The sequence below is a fragment of the Canis lupus genome, chromosome 24, assembly GCF_048164855.1.
Source record: "Canis lupus baileyi chromosome 24, mCanLup2.hap1, whole genome shotgun sequence".
In the NCBI taxonomy this organism is placed as follows: domain Eukaryota; kingdom Metazoa; phylum Chordata; class Mammalia; order Carnivora; family Canidae; genus Canis; species Canis lupus.
Genome location: NC_132861.1, coordinates 51,358,094 through 51,374,430, shown reverse-complemented (window position 1 = coordinate 51,374,430; position 16,337 = coordinate 51,358,094). Strand labels below are relative to the sequence as shown.

At 53.6% G+C, this 16,337-nt stretch overlaps 1 protein-coding gene across 4 annotated transcripts in view; it reads left to right on the top strand.

Annotated features, from left to right (window-relative positions):
* HDAC4 (histone deacetylase 4) overlaps positions 1 to 16,337 on the top strand; it is a 274,710-nt gene that overhangs the window by 38,671 nt on the left and 219,702 nt on the right. Inside the window, exon 1 of one of the 4 annotated variants that reach the window (XM_072796921.1) lies at positions 2,303 to 2,366. The exons of the other annotated variants lie outside the window; for them this stretch is intronic. Coding sequence (XP_072653022.1) covers positions 2,360 to 2,366 — 7 coding nt within the window. The 5' untranslated portion in view covers positions 2,303 to 2,359. Of the gene's footprint in view, positions 1 to 2,302; positions 2,367 to 16,337 lie in introns of those variants that run through there. 4 annotated transcript variants of the gene reach the window in all.

The window sequence follows — 16,337 nt, the reverse complement described above, 5'->3', positions numbered from 1 at the left end:
ATAACGTTTGTAAAGAAGTATGTAGGATTGGTTTAAGCATCTTGATGTTGAGTGTTGAGAGGTCTCTAACGGAGGAGTGTGTTTTCTGCACGAAACTACCTTCCACGGCCCAAAGGAGCTCCTTCTCTCCCTGCCCACCTTCTGTGGGGAGGATTACTTGTCCTTGATGAGCCGTTCCTCCCGAACTTCTTGGTTGGTGGCAGTTTGTTCACTTAATTTTTTTTTTTTATTTTTTTATTTAAGATTCCATGTACTCATTCATGGGAGACAGAGAGGCGGAGACACAGGCAGAGGGAGAAGCAGGCTCCCTGCAGGGAGCCCGATGGGTGACTCGATCCCAGGACCCCGGGGTCACGCCCTCATCCCTGAGCTGAAGGCAGATGCTCAACCGCTGAGCCCCCCAGCTGCCCCACTTTTAAAAACTTTAAACTCTGGGCCATGTTTTCCAGAAGGCCCCTCCTTCAGACCCGGTTGTTGAGGGCTAAAGCCAAGAGGAAACCTTACATTTTAAGAGCTGAAGATTATTCTGTTGTGGTTTGTTTGCATTTGTGGCCAAAGTTTATTCCTTTCAAAATGTATATGAATTTTCTTAGGAAATCGTTCGTAGGAATTGGACTTAATAACCGTGTTTCTCATCGACTGGTCAGTTCAGTGGGATTTGTGAAATGCTGTTGGAGTTCCAGAGAATTCCATGGGGCCCGCGGACAGCTCACCGAGGTTCCAGGGCGGGTGCAGGTAGTGGAACCCTCCCTTCAGCTCAGAACAGCATGTGCAGGGCTCTTGACGCTCCTCACGGTCCGTTCATGTTGATCTAATCCAAATCGGGGCCCGACGGGCCGATTCTTCAGGCCACATCTCCGCGTCCCCCCGGGGGGCTGACGTACAGAACGCAAAGGTGCTGGCCGTTCTTCGGTGCTCGGAGAGCTGTGTGGCCCGGTGCCGTCTCGGCCTGCACACCCGCAGTGCCCCGTGGCCGTGCCAGGGCACAGGCGCTCGTCGTCCCGGGGGCCCGCGTGCGCTCCCACGGCGCCCACTGCCTCCGTTTAGTCTCAAGACAGGACCAGGGAAGGGGAGGAAGGCGGTGTTCACCGATGTCTTTCCCGGGCACTAGTAGACAGAGGAGGTTTTAGGAAGTCTGAGGAGGCGCTGGGGAACTGGAGAGCTGGGAAGCCAACATTTTCATTGGGAACAGTCACACCGGCCGCCCGCCCTTGCCTGTCTCTCTGATTTGCTGCCTTCCTTTCCTCCCCTCCTCGGGAGCGTTTTGGGCAGCGCAGTTCCTCTTAGGGGTGTGGAAAGGTGGGTGGGCCCGCGTCCACGCGCGCCCGTCAGCCTCTCCGTGGCCGGCACGGCCCTGGCTCTCGGAAGGGCTGGGGGCGTCCTGGACGTGAGGGAGTGGCAGCGCCCGGCAGGTGACAGCCACAGCCCGGAGCCGGGGGACCGCGTGTCCTGGACGGCCGCCGAGCCCGTCCCAGCGCAGCCGTGTCAGAGAGGACGACGCTGGGCCGGGATGGGGGGCTTCCCGCTCTTGCTTGTTCCCTGGTAGGGTGCCAGCCTCTTCGTGCCACATCCAGATACATCCACGCCCAGGGGCCAGTGCCTCTGTTGAGGTCACACTCATGCAGCCTGGGAGCCCTGGCTGGATGGCGACGCTGACTTTCTTTGCTCTTGGTCGGGCTTTCCTTGAACTCTCCAAGGGGCCACAAGACGTGATGCTTGAGGACCACAGGGTAGGATGTTTGTGTTTGTGGGTGTTCTTACATCTACTGGTTGTACATGGATCCTGTTATGTGTGGATTCGGTAGACCGGTTGGCGTGGGTGCAGCGTTAATTGTAGCTCGTAAGGAGGTGGCATTTGTAATCCTTTCCTAGTAGGTTTTGGGGGACTCTGGGCCGTGTGCGTGCGTGTGTGTGTGTGTGTGTGCGCGTGCGTGTGGTGCTGTGGGATGAGTCTGCTTTGGCTGAAGGATATTGTTTCAAACATCAGTACCATCTATGAGAAGAAAAGAACAATTTGTGTCTTTCTTGTCTTGCTTAAATTGCCTGAAAGAACATCATTTTAGCATTTCACAACAGTTTCCAGTTCTGAGCTCTTTGGGCGTCCACTGGGGGATGGGCAGGGGGAGGGGCAGGGTGAGCACCGGGCAGAGGCAGCTCTGTGTCCACTGGCAGCTGGTGCCAACTATGCCACCTACGCCCGAGGAATGTCTGTGGGATTTGTTGGCCTGGCCTGGTTGTTCGCTCATGGTGGGGCCGTGTTGCCTCGTACCAGGCCCTGGCCCTTCAGAAGGGCACCTGGCTTTGGTTTTTGCCTCCAACACCTGCATTGTGGTTTCATGGTTTCGTAGACGGTGGCAATATGGCAGGTAGGTAGGTGATCTCGTTCGTCCTCCCTCGAGAGGCCTGCACTGCGGCACTGGGGTGTAGGGTTCCAAGTAGGGCAGTCGTGTATTTAGTTCAAACCAGGCCCTTTTACAATAGAAAGGGGATGGACGTTCATGATAACCTGGGCCTGGCCTGCCACACCTGGGTGGGTGGCCATCCTCATTCTTACCTGGAGGAGTTGGATCCAAGAGGGCAGCCAGTCTTCACCTGGACAGGAGGAGGCAGGGGGCTCAGTGCATGAGTTCCTATATTCATTTTGAGACATGGCTTGAAATCGCTAACCGAGATAACATCTTTACCATTGTTTCCTACAAAGCCAGGTTCTGTATTTTCTTGTTTTACGTAAACTAAAAACATAGTTTTCACAAGTTTTTGTTAAATACAGGTTTCCTGTGCCTTCACAATGTTTTTTGGAAATTTTTCAAGTCGATGCTACACACTTGTTCTTGTTGGAAACAAAACTGTCGCAGAGAAGCTGAAACCAAGCTTGGGCAGACTCTCCATGTGGGAGGATGAGCTGGGAGGCTCAGGCCATGCCTCGCGTGGCCCAAGAATCCTGCTCCAGAACCTTCTGGCTGTGGGTTTTGAAATGTTCCCCATGACTGTGTCTCACTTTTGCCTTGGATGCTTATGGAATCTTCTGGATCCACTGAGCTGAGAATCTCCTTGAACACAGTGGTCTCTGTCAGTTGGGAAGTCCATACAAATCCCATGGCAACCCCCGCAGATTTAGAAAACTGCCCAAGAGAAAGGATAGGAGTTCACTTGCTCCTATTTTTATATAGTGGTAGGTGAATCTTGAATATCCGCTTCTAGTTCTGGATTTAGAAGACAACCATGAATAGACTTTGGGTGTGACGGTTACTCAGCAGCATTAGAAAATCCGGGCTGTCGGACATTTGCGTTTGGGGAGCTGACGGTCAGGCCCGGGAATCACAGTGTGCTCGGCCCGGGTCGGAAAAGGCATCACAGAGCAAGGGTTTCTGGAGCTTCGTGAGCGAAGTGAAGCGGGGGCCCAGGTCAGGCTCGGGTCAGGGGAGGGGGTGATGGGAGGAGGCCGCCTGGCCCGGCAGAGGGAGGTGAGGGTGGTGGGGAGGAGACGCAGCAGGCCTGGGGATGCATCAGCTTTGGGCTGCAAGGGAGGTGCCCTGGAGGGTCGCAGATGAACTTGCCTGGGGGCGGAGCTGGGGACAGAGGGGGGACAGATGCGGCCGGTGGCGTGGACCAGCTGGGAGCAGAAGGAAATCTCTGCTGTTTCTGGAATCGCCTCTTCTCTGTGAGCAGCCTGGCGCCGGCCGGTGCGTGGGGCGAGCCTCACCTTCCTCCAAGGCCGTCCCTGCGCTCAGGCCTCTGCTCAGACCCATTTCTGGTTCTGTTCTCGAAGCAGCCCCTGGGATTAAAGGTCTGAGGGGTTCCCTCCCCTTTGTCATCCCCCCCCCCCCCCCGAGGAATAGCGGTGACCTAACCAAGCCAGTGTTCCTGGTTCTCCGTGGTCACTTGTCCGAGCGCCCGGGCCCAGGCGGGGACGAGCCCCAGGGCCTCTCGCCGGTCCTGGAAAGCTCGCTGGCGCGCAGCCGGGCCGGGGCCTGCAGCCTGGCTCCTGGCTCCCTGTCGCCCTTGACTCGTCCTCCTTCCCGGAGACCAGTTGGGAGCTCGGAGGAGGGGAGGGAGCGGCAGGCCCGGCAGCGGCCATCTGACGGCTGCTCTTCCCACAACGTGTCCCACAACGTGTAATTAAGGTGGAAGCCTTGGCTCCCTCCCGGGCCTGCCGACGTGGGCCTCCCTTTGTTTACTCGCCCGCGCCCGCGCCCCGATTTCTTCCCCTTAGGCGGGAGGTAGCTGGCGTCAGTGGGGTTTTCTGTCCCCAGAGCGGCTTCTGGCCGCCGAGGCGGGCGCCGTGGGGCCGGGACGCCCAGGCCTGGCGGGGTGGGAGCGCGTGCCCCGCTGGGGCGTGGGTGCGCGGGTACGTGGGTGCACGGGTGCCCGTGAGCGGGGTCTCTGGGCCGCACCCGAGCGCCAGGGGGCGGCAGCGGCAGCAAGAGGCGCCCGTGGGACCCCTGCCCTGGCCCTGCGACTGTCGGGCTGTCACCCACGAGCGGTGTGTCGCGGCCCAGAGGAGCCCGGGGGCCGTGTGCGTCCCTCGTCGGTCTCCTGGGGCGGAGGGAGGCCCCGGGAGGCCGAGGCCCTGAGGGCAGTCCTGAGTGAGCTGCTGGTCGAGGCCGGCGGGCCTGGGTGGCCGTGTCTGGAGCCGCCGGGGGTCCCCCTCGGAGTCGGGCTGAGCGCAGCCCCTGTCTCGCTCCCCTGTCCGCGGCCGCTGGTGCTGGACGCGCCTGGGCCTCTGCACCCTTCCTTCGGGGGTGATTGTAAATCAGCACGGGACCAGTGGCCTTGTTCTTCTTCCCCGGCTGTCGGCGGACCTAGTGTCGGTCCCTTGGCGGGTCGCTGTTGGCAGCTGTGGCTGCTGTGAGCAGCGCTGTCCCCGGGGCGCCCGGCCCGAGTGAGCTCCCTGCTGGGGTGCCCCGGGCCATCTGGGTGCTTGCCTCGATGGCATCACACGAGGAGGACACTTGTAACTGCCACCCAGCACCCCGGAAGCCCTGCTGTACCCCTCTTGGTCACTGCGCCCCCCGCCCCCCCGGGAGTCGCCTGCTGAGCTCCTGACACCTTGGATTAGTGTTTCCTGTTTTTAGACTTTATGTTAACGCGGTCATAAGGCGTTTACTCTGTGTGGCTTCTTTCACTCACCAGTGTGTTTGTGACATGTCCTGCGGTTGGGGCTTAGAACTGCTTGCTCATTTCTGTGGGTGTGTAATGTTCCCTTGTATGCACGTGCCACAGTGCGTGCGTTCCGTTGGGGATGCGTGCTGCGCGGTTTCCAGTTTGGGGCTCTTCTGGAATGTTCCTGCAGCATTCTCGGGTACAGCTGCTGGTCCCCAGAAACGTGTATTTCTTTTGATAAGATGCGTGCGTACGTGCTTGCACTCAGGCCCACCGGGGCCCGCCCCCCACGATGCTTGCTATTGTCGTTCTTTGTGCCACCGTGAGCACCGCTCCTGTGTGCACCAGACAGCTGGATGCCTTCTCCGGGGAAGCACCTGGTCGGGTCTTTTGCTCATTTTAAAAATTGGGTGGTCTTTATTGTTCTGACTGGTTTGTAGGGGTTATTTATATAAATGAGAAATGAGTTCTTTGCTAGTTATTTATTTATTTTTTTGCTATTTTCTCCCTTAATGATTTTTTTTTTTTTTGATGAACAGATGTTCTTAATTTTAGCATAGTGCATTTTTTTGATGTTTTTTTTCTATGCCTACTTGAAGGTCATGGAGATCCTCTGTATTATTTTCTAGAAGCTTCCTTGTTTTACCACTCACAAGTACACTTATGGTCCACCTGGAATAGGTTTTTAAAAAGAACATGACGTGAGGTAGAAACTGAAGGTTACTTTTCCCATTTGGATTTTCATTTGGCCCAGAAGATTGATTTAAAAGATTCATCCTTTCTCCACTTCCCCGCAGCACCACCTGGTCCTCAGTCAGGTATCTGGATACGCCCAGGTCTGTGTCTGGAGTTTGTTCTGGTCCGTTGGTCTGTTTGTCCATATGTGTGCTGGCCAGCATTGTCTTACTAACCGTAGCTTTGCAATTAGGCCTCGTGTCTGGTCATGTGGCTCTTCCAACTTCTGACCGGTTGGAAGCTTGTCTTGGTTCTTCTGAACCTTCTGCATTTCCTTATGACCTAAAATCAGCTTTTCAATGTCAGCAGAATACCTGCTGGGATCTCCTTTGGGATAATATTGATCGGCCTTAAGAGCAGTTTGTTTTGAATCTTCTAGTCCTTGAAGCTGATGTATCTTTTAATTTATTTGGGTCTTCTTTAATATCTTTGGTCCCATTTTGTAGTTTCCAGCATAGAGGTCTTTCGTTTCTTTTGTTAGATTTATTTCTACTTGTTTTTTTTTTTTTTTTTTTTGATGCTGCTTTGTTTTTCAAATTTTGTTTGTGGATTTGTATTTAGAAATGTAATAAATTTTTGTAAGCCACCTGTCTGTAGACCACTTGCAAGCTTTGCTTTGTATTGAACTGGGTTATCTGAAGGTTCTTTTGGGCTTTTTAGGTCTACTGTCTATAGATACTGAATGTTTCATTCTTTGCTCATTTTTAAGCATTTTGTCTTTCTTTCGTGTCATTGCATTGTCTAGGGCCTTCAGGCAAATGTTAAATGGAATTGGTGATAGTGCACATGTCTGTCTTAAAAAATCAAGGGACAAGTTCTCAGCATTTCCTCACTTTGTACGAAATTTGCTGTAAGTTTGTGTAAATGGGCTTTCTCATATAATGCATTTCTCTTCTGTTCTCAGGATTGCTGAGTTTTTCTCAGAAGTAGGTGTTAAAATATCAGGTTGGACCATATTACGTTGCAGATATTTGACCTTTTTTTGCCTACAGAATGACATTTTGATCTGATTTAGGGCAATATATTAGACTTTTTTTTTTTTTTGCATCTATTAAGCACGTAATTTTTCTCCTTTCTTTGACTCTTGTAATGAATTTTCTGTTGATTTTTTGAATGCTAAGATTCACAGGTCTTAATAAATCCAACTTGATTTTAGTAATTACTCTTCTTATGTACTACTGGATTTGTCTTGCTTACATCTGGCGTACTTTCTTTCATCCAGATTTGTAAATAGATTGACCTGTGATTTTTCTTTTTCTTGAGGTAGCCTTGTCAGGTGTTGACATCCAGGTAGTGCTGCCACTTAAAGCGTGGGGAGCTTGTTCCTCTTTGCCTAATCCCAGGGTGGACAGCGTTTTCCTTTAAAGAGTCAGGTGGCAAATATTTTAGGCTTTGTGGACCATATATACGGCTTCTGTTGCATTTTTTTTCTTCTTTAAATTTTGTTTAAACAGCCATTTAATAACGTAAAAACCAGTCCTTCTTAGCAGATGGTACAAAATCAGGCCACAGATTGTATTTGCCTGCAGGCCATAGCTTGCTGACCGCTGTCGAATTGTCTTGAAGAGTTTATATAAGATTGATGTTACTTCTTTCTTAGATATTTGGAAGAATTTGATAGTTTCTCTGACCAGGAACCTGTTTTCTTTGTAAGTTGCACCCTCAGCAGTTGCAGGACTATTCAGATACTCTGTTTTTTCTTGTGTCAGTTTTTTTTTTTTAAATTTTTATTTGTTTTAGAGAGAGAGAGAGAAAGAGTGTGTTGGTTGGGGGAGGGGCAGAGAGAGAAGAGCATATTAAGCAGATCCCCCTACTGAGCAGGGAGCTTGACATGGGGCTCAATCCCAGGACCCTGAGATCACAACCCCTCTTGTGTCAGTTTTAATGTGTTTGGTTTTTCCTTGGAATTTTTTTCATTCCATCTAAACTTTCAAATGTATTGATATAAAATTATTCAAATACCTTTGCATCATCTTTGCAACGTTTGTAGGACTTGAGGGGACATCTCCTTTTTCGTTCTTTATATTGTTTACTTGTTCTCTTTTTTTCTTCACTGCATTTGCTTAGGATGCTAATATTTTTCAGCTGCCGTGTTTAGTTTTCTTGATTACCTCTATTGGATTAAAAAACTCAATTTCTGCTCTTGCTATTGCTTCCTTTGATTCTTTGGATTTACTTTGCCTCTTTTATTTATTTATTTATTTTTTTTAAGAAGTGAAATATTTAGGTCATTGAATTCTTTTTTTCAGACATTCTTCATTTGTACTACTTAGACCTAAAGCTATAATTTTAACCTATGTATGGCTTTAGTCTGATTGCACAAGTGTGTCATTTTTCATTGTAATTCATCTTAGAATAATATCTCATTTCCTTTTGGATTTCTTCTGTGACCCAGGGGTTATTTCAGAAAATATTTCTTCATTTCACCTGTTTGCGAATTTTGTTATTGATTTCTAGTTTAATTTCACTTTGGTTGCTGGATTTCCTGTATATAATTTCAGTTTTCAAAAGTTCCTTGAGTTCTGCTTTGCCACCATATGGTTGATTTTGTGCTCATTAACATACGTGGGCAGTGAGTGCGCCAGGTAAGACTTGTCCTCCCGGTGGCGTCGGCCGCGTCAAGCTCCCTGTTTCTGGGGTCGGCCCCCAGCTCCACTGGTGTGCGGCCTCCTTTTCCTGCCAGTGCCGGGAGTGGTACTTAAACCCCTGCTGTAATCACAGGTTAGTATTCTTCCTCCTGTTCTGTCCCTTGCTTTTAAATCTTTTGAAGCTATTTTAAGTCTGTTCAGATTTAGAATTTTACACTTTCTTGTTGGAATAACCAAATACAGTTTTTATGAAATGTCTGATTTCGGTGCCGGTGAGGGCCAGCCTGGTGCTCCTTCCTTTGATGTGCAAGCGCCCTAGCTGTGACCTCAGGTGTCCACAGGAACCCCTCCACCTGGCAGGCTCTGACCCCATCTCCTTCCCCGTGGTCTGTTCGTATGTCAGCACATGCCTCTGGGGGGATGTGGGCTCACATTGGCCCTCCCATCACTCTCTCCCTCTCACATCTTGGCCCCTCTGGTCCTCGCTGCCTCGGCATCTCTCTGACTGAAGCCGCCGTGGTGCTTGCCTGCATCCTGTATGTCAGCCAGGCCTCTTAGGCCTCGGCCGAGGGTTAGTGTGATAGCAGCTGGTCTGCTGTGCCAGGGCAGAGGTGAGGTTTACCTGTCCATGTCGGTAGCACGCTCCCAGTGTTGTGATCAGTGGTTTGTCTGCCCTAATCCATGTTCATTCTTACTTAAGTTTCCAGGTGAATGCGGGCTTGTATTGATCTTTATGTTGCAGTGAGATAACTACTGGGCATATTTTAAAGTGACTGAAATTTATCTGCAGCCTTGAGCTGCTCTTATAGAATTTTTATTTAGGTATTTTATGAGGTGATTTATGTCACACCTTATAAATGGTAAAATCTCCCAGATCTGAGTGCAGGGTGCACTTGTGGAGTACTTCCTGCCAGCCTGCCCTGCCTGGCTCCTCCCTACCTCGGTTTTACCAAGTTGTTTTTTTCCCCCAATATAAATGAAGAATTCATTCTGGATTTGGGTTGAGAAATAATCTGTAGGACTTTACTCTTCGTGCCTTTAATGTCACGACTATGCCAGCATCGGGTTTCCCTCTGGGCAGGGCAGAGCTCGAAGGTGCCACTTGGTCTCTCTTGGCCTTGTTTTCACCATGGGTTGAGCCAGCAGGCTGTATTAAATGATATCTTCGTTCCTTCCCCCTCTGAGATTCTGTGATCCTCACGTTCAAGTGGAAGCCAAGGCCAGAACGTTTGGAAGTAAGCCACAGGCCGGCACATTTTTATCCTTGGGGGTAGGAGTGTAAGACAGCGCCTCTTTTTTAAAGATTTTATTTTTGATGGGGTGGGGGGTGTACGCTGTGGAGGGGGATTTTTTCCACATTAAAATTTACCTTTTCTGTTTTGTAACTCATGCGTTTCATATAATGTGATTAGGTTATAAATACCTTGTTTGGTCTGTTGCATTTAGAAGTACATTTTATTCATGAGTGCTAATTTAAATGATTTACAAATAAATAAAATTTTATTTACAAATTGAATTACAGATTGATTACTTTTAAGGAGGCCAGTTCCCCACCCCCACCCCCACGCCCCTGCAGGAGGTGAGGCCTTATGACCAGAAGACCATCTGAGCATTGCAGTAAGATAGTTTTCTGGAATCCGCGTCCTCCTTAGAGATAACAAAACAAACACAGTGTGAAGGCTGGCTGACTTGTAAACACGCGCCACTCCCCAGGGTTAATGGCGGTCTGTTTCCCCTTGGTGATGGAGAGTAGATGTTGGAGCCGGGGGAGGGGATGGTGGTCACGGAGGGTGGCACTCAGGCGCTCCTGCTTGGCTGCACCACTCCCTGTGGCCTTCTGCAGCTCCGGATGCTCGAGCTGGGCCCCGAGGCCTGTTTCCAGGCAGCCAGCAGCGCTCACCCGTAGTCCTCGTTCAGGCCTTTGAAACGAGGCAGGCCACACAGCTGTCACTTGCTGCAGGTGATCAGCCACAGTGTCTCCTCTCCGGACTCAGGGTGCCCTTTGGAGCATGGGCTGTGGACCCCCTTGTCGTGCTTGGGGTGTCTCTGTCCAGGCAACAGGAACCCCTAGAGCTGAGCTCCCACCTGTGGTCTGGGAGGTGCCACAGCCAGAGCCGGTCCCACCTCCCTCACTCCATTGTCAGTGTTCAGGTGGCGGGGGCAGCCCTCATGACATCATGACGTGGGAGCTTCTCTGGAGTAGCTAGGAGTCAGTGGGTCGTTAGCCACAGTGGGGACAGTGCCCCCTGACCGCAGTGCTGCGGACGTGGAGACCCACAGCTATGCGCATTCTCTCTGAATGCGAGGGTGACACTCCAGCGAACCTTGGCATGGCAGGAGCTCCTGTTCCGTAGCTGCCACTGCCCCCCCCCCCCCCCCCCCCCCCCCCCCCCGCATCCTCCTAGATGGAAGGCATGCTGGGTGACAGGTGGGGATGCGAGATCAGGAAAACCTGCAGTCGGGCCACCCAGGGCCATTCACAGTGCCCTGTCTCTGTTTCTCCCCTGTGCTCTCCACATATCACCTCTGCAAGAGCACTGCCTGGCCCCAGCCCCTGCCCTGCAGGTGAGCAGAGACCCTCCCTCTGCGCTTGGTTTCCTTCTCTGGAAGACGAGGGCACGGGAGGCTTCATCTACGAAGGTTGTTGTGGGGATTGCACGAGGCAGGCGTGTCGCCCAGGGCCCGGTTGTGCCCAGGATGTCAGCCGCTGGCATCATCACAGGAGTCCAGACCCATCCAAAGCCTAGAACCGGTCCCAGAGTGTCTGGCAAGTTTCAGCATCATCAGCATCGTCAGACTCATGCCCTTTTTGACAGATACAAACACCTGTGTCCTTCCACTTTGAAATTTCAGAACAACTGTGACATCGTTTCTGACAGCAGAGTTGAGTGGGGCTGTTCATGCACATCAGCCACCCCTTCCCCACTGATAACCACCTGGGGATGGTCTCTACCTGCAGCAGCTGCCCCGGGGCCACAGGCGGCATAGACAGCCAGCGTGGGCAGGGGAGCCCTGGGCGTGGAAAGGTGTGCAGGACCAGGCGGGAGCTCCTCTGCCCTTTGTGTACGTAGCTGGCCCCGGGGCAGCCCTGCCGCACCGACCCGAGGGACCGGGCTCAGACCTGTATGTTTTAACTTTTTGTTCTTTGGTGATTAGTGATTGTAAACTCTTAAGAGAGGGGTTTTAGCAACAGATGAGAGAGACTGGAGGCGCCCAGTCCTCCAGTAGGAAAACCTCCTCAGGGTCCACACAGCTGGCAGTGGTCCACTTTGACCGTGAGAATGAGGCCTTCCAGTGTGGCCTGGGCCCGGAGAGGGCAGGTGCACGCCCCTTCTGTTCAGCGAGGTTCAGGGTGTGGGGGGCAGGCCCTGCCGCAAGACTTCCTCTCCCCGGTCCTGGGGTCCCGGGGTCCTGGGGTTCCGGGGCCCCGGATTTCCCTGCCGGCCTGCTCTGCCTGCCCGACCCTGTGGCCCGGGTCCCGGGTGGGTGTGCTGCTGCTCCCTGGCGGCCCGGGCCTGGAGGAAGAGCTCAACTTACACTCAGCCTTTCAGGCAGGGCAGTGGCCGCCAAGTGGTTTCTTAAAAAGAATTCCTCTTCCCCTGATTAATTCCTGGCATGCGGGTCGGGAGCTCTTGCGTCAGTGAGTCGTCACCAGCGCTCCGCCGGCTGCAGCAGACATAAACAGCGAGCCGGCCCGCGGCTCCTGACGCTGGCCCGGCGAGCTGCAGGCCCGGCGGCCCGAGATCAAGGCGCCCAGCGCCGGTGCAGGGGCCCCCGCGTCCGAGGCAGGGGGCGGGCCCGGTGCACGGCCTGTCGGCGGCCCGGGGGACGGCGCCCGCAGGTGGCATTCATTTACCCACACGGCTGTGTCGCTTCCTCCCGTTACCTGCGTCGCTGAGCCGTGTGTTCTTGGTGGGGAATATTTGCCTTCTTGCAGCGGGTCTCTGTCACCTTTGGAAAGGTTATTTCCGAAGGTTATTTCAGCCTCTGGGAGCCCGGGGGGGTGTGCGGCCTGGCCCCGCTGTCTGGGCGCTCAGGCGGCACGGGACAGCGTCGGGGGGCTGCTGGGCAGCGTGCGGCCCCGGCCGTTTCTGTGGGAGCCTGTTCAGCTGAGGCAGCCTCCCCGGCTCTGCCAGGCTCATAGAAGAGGCCAGAAACGAGCGACTGCAGCCCCCACTGGCCTCAGTTTACTAGTTATGTGCTCTGGCCGAAACAGACATCCCTGCAGAAGGGTTTTCCCACGGGCGGTTTAGGCACTTGGCCGTGGTGCCGGGGCCCTGCTGCAGGTGACGAGGCCAACGTCGTGGCTTCCAGGGTGTCTTCAAGGGGCTCGCATTCCCAGTGGGCATGCAAGAGGACGGCCCCGGGAGGCCGCAGCGGGCTGCTGCTGAGGGGCGCGTGGTGGACGGGGCCTGGGATGGACCTGCACTGACCTCCAGGAGGGGAGATGACGGCCATCGGGCCCTGGGGCGGTCGCTGCCAGGCCAGGCCCTAACTGGGCGGTGCACAGCTGTCTGGGGCTGCTCGCTAGCAGAAGCAGGACAGGTCAGGACCTGGGTGGGACTTGGCCGGTGGGTCTCCTGCAGGGCAGGGGGCACACTTCGGGGAGTTGTGTCCAGGGCCCGTAGAACGGCGGCCGTCGACCAAGTCCGTGTCCGGCCAGGGAGCTGAGCCGACTGTCTGATGTCAGGATCTTTGGTTTCTTCTTGTGTTTAGCCTGTGCACAGAAGCTGTGGTAAGGACCCTAATTTTAAGGAAGAATCATAAATGATAAGCAGATCCGGGGTGTTGATAATATTGACTTTTGTGTAAAATCGAGAAGAGCCTGCCCTATTCTGGTTGAGCAGCCAAGGGCCGAGCCTTGCTCCCTGAGCACCTGGGCCCGGGAGAGCAGACCAGAGAGCAGGTGTCCTGAACCCACTGCATATTCTACTGTGTGCAGGACGGCAGGGCCACACCTCTTCTCCGCTGTATCCCCTGGGCCCCTGGAAGGAGAGGATGCTCATGAGGCCCAAGCGTGCCTCACTTATGCCATTAGCTCATGTAAGTGGGACATGTGCTACTGCTGTTCCGGACGGGGACAATGAGGCTGAGCCATGTGCTTGAAGAAACGGGCGCCTGGGGAGGGCAGAGCTAGCGCTGGCCCTGCACGTCTGAGCGCAGGCTCCTGTGGCTTCCTTGGGGTTCTGCACATCACAGGTTCTGAAACATTTGTTCGGGAAGGCCGTTAGGTTAGTTAATCGTTACAGAGTGTGGTGTTTTCCAGAAACAGGTGCAGATCGCTAGGGACCCTCGGTGAGTGATGTGGTCGCCCCTGTCCTTTGTATCTGCGCTCGAACCCACAGGGCCTGTGAGGTGGAGTCTAGGGGTTGGCCTTGCGCTTCTCTTCAGGAACATGACCGGGGTGTGTCTTCTCTGTGATCGGCGCCGGCGTGTGGAGCGCTCACCTGCCCCACGTCGCCGTTGGGAGGGCGGGCCCCCAGGGGTTGTGCGGTGGCCCTGCAGGAGGGAGAGCCAGCAAGCTGCTGCTTCGCAGGGATGCTCCACGGAAAGGCCCAGGAGCTCCTGGGTAAGTCATCCAGGTCTCAAAAAACACTGTCATCTGTTGCTTTTTCTCAACCCTTTGTGCTTTTCATTTGTTACTTCTTGAAGATTATTCTGTATCCCTTAATAAAGGGTCCCTTATTCTCTTTTGATGCTTGGGTATCACTGTAGTCTGTTTACCAACAGATAGCCCAACTTCTTTGCTCACAATGCTTCTTTGTTGTTGTCGTGAGATATAAATAACATAAAACCGACCATTTTAGCTATTCTTCAAGTGGACGGTTCCGTGGCATTTAAGTACATTCACACTGTTGTGCAGCCACCAGCACCGTCCATCTCCCGAGCTTCCTTGTCTTCCCAGATGGAAACTCTGCGCCCGCTGAACACGGAGTCCCTACCCGCCCCCAGCCCCAGCCCCGAGAAACCTCAGCTTCCATCCCGTGTCTGTGAATTTGTCTTTTCCAGGGGCTCTCGCAGGTGGAGTCAGAGGATGTGTGCTTCGTCTCTGGCTTCGCTCATCTGGCACAGTGTTGTCAGGGTTTGTCCCCGATGTGGCACGCGTCGGAATGCCTCTCCTTCTTAAGGCTGGATGATATTCCGCCGCGTGGATGGACCGCGTTTTGCTTATCCATTCCCCCGGGGATGGACCTGTGGGTGGTTTGCACTTTTTGGCTCTTTTGACTCATGCCGCCGAGAACATGGACGTGCCGGCGTGGGTGTGGGGCCTCTGCTCTCAGATCTCGGGGTGTATATCTGGGATAGAATTGCAGGATGGTCATTCTAGGTTTAACTTTGGGAAAACCACTCCGTTGTTTTCCACGGCGACTGCACCATTCTACATTCTCCCCCAGCGGCACGGGAGGGCTTCATTTTCTTGCTACCTGCTTTAGCTTTTTCTCTTTAACGCTCGCCCGCCCTTCCGATGACGCGGAGTGTATCTGATTGTGGTTTTGACCTTCATTTTCCCTGATGTCCGATGAATTGAGTGTCTTTTCATGTGCCTGTTGGGCGTGTGCACAGCTTCTTTGAAGGAATGTCTGTTCAAGTCTTTTGTGCATTTTGCAATTGTTATTTTGTTGCTGAGTTGTGGGATATATTTGTATTCTGGAGATTTGCTTTGCAAATATTTCTCCCATTCTGGGGGCTCTTTTCACTCTGCAATGCCTCTTCCTGAACACAACATTTTCCGTCTTGATGAGGTCCCCTTTGTCCGTTTCTCTCCTGTTGCTCGTGTGTTTTGGTATCACATCTGCGCATGTTTTGCCAAATCCAAGGTCACGAATTTCTCCCGTTTTATGATTTTAGTTCTTATATTTAGCTCATCAGTGTACCCTGAGTTAATATTTGCTTGCGGCGTGAGGGAGTGGAGGTCCGACTTCACACTTTGCCTGTGGATCCGGTGGTCCCAGCTCCACTGTTGAGGAGGACCTGGCTGGCTTTTAAAGTTCTGGAGGCTTTTTTGTTTTCCGTGGAAGCATGCTGAGCTGCACCCAGGCCCGTGTCCGCTCAGATCTTTCACCCACGTTTACAGCCCCTCCCCGTCCAGCTCTGGTCCCTGCCGCCGTATCCACCCCCTCCCGGTGTTGCCCACCTCTGCAGGGCTGGAGATTTGAGGGGGGCCTCCATGGCTTGCTACGGAAGGCAGGCGGAGTTCAGCGCAGGCTCCCTGGTGATGCCGGCTGTTGGCCATTGCCCCGCGTGCGGTGGCCTCTGCAGACCACTCTCTCCGCTTGCCTGCACGGGCCCTGATGGGTAGGGGTCTTCCCGGGGACCCAGGGCACGGTGGCCACTGTACAGTCACAGGTGAGCTACTGCCTGGGGGAGCGCTGCTGGCACGTCACAGACACCTGGGTTGGGCCCAGCACCTGCCAGGGCAAATCCCGAGGGCTGTGGGCTGCACAGGGAACTTCACTATTACGGGATTTATTCATTTTATTTAAATATCGCTGTTCTCGTACTTAAATAAGACCCAGGCGGCTATTGTGCTAGCAGCTTCTCTGTCTCTGGAGCACAGGGTGTGGGCCCGCAGCGCTGAGTGGTGGGGAGGTGCTTTTCTGGCGGGACGCCTCCGGCCGGGTCTCTCGGCCTCGCGTGGCCCGGGGCGGGAGGGTGTCCACGCCAGGATCGGCCCAGGGCTTTGTGTTTGCTCAGATACCCTGTTGCCTGTGGTTGTGTTACGGCTCTTCTGTGCTTCCCCGTAGCTGCCAGTGTCGCACCTTCATCCACGCTGATGCTTAGCACTTCAGAAGTCACAGCGGCCTTTGTCACGGCTTCGAAGCTGCCCGCGCGGTGTGCGTGTCCTCCTCCAGACGCGCTTCTTGTAGCTTACGTGACGGGGAAGCTACGGAGCCTGTATTTCATGTTGAA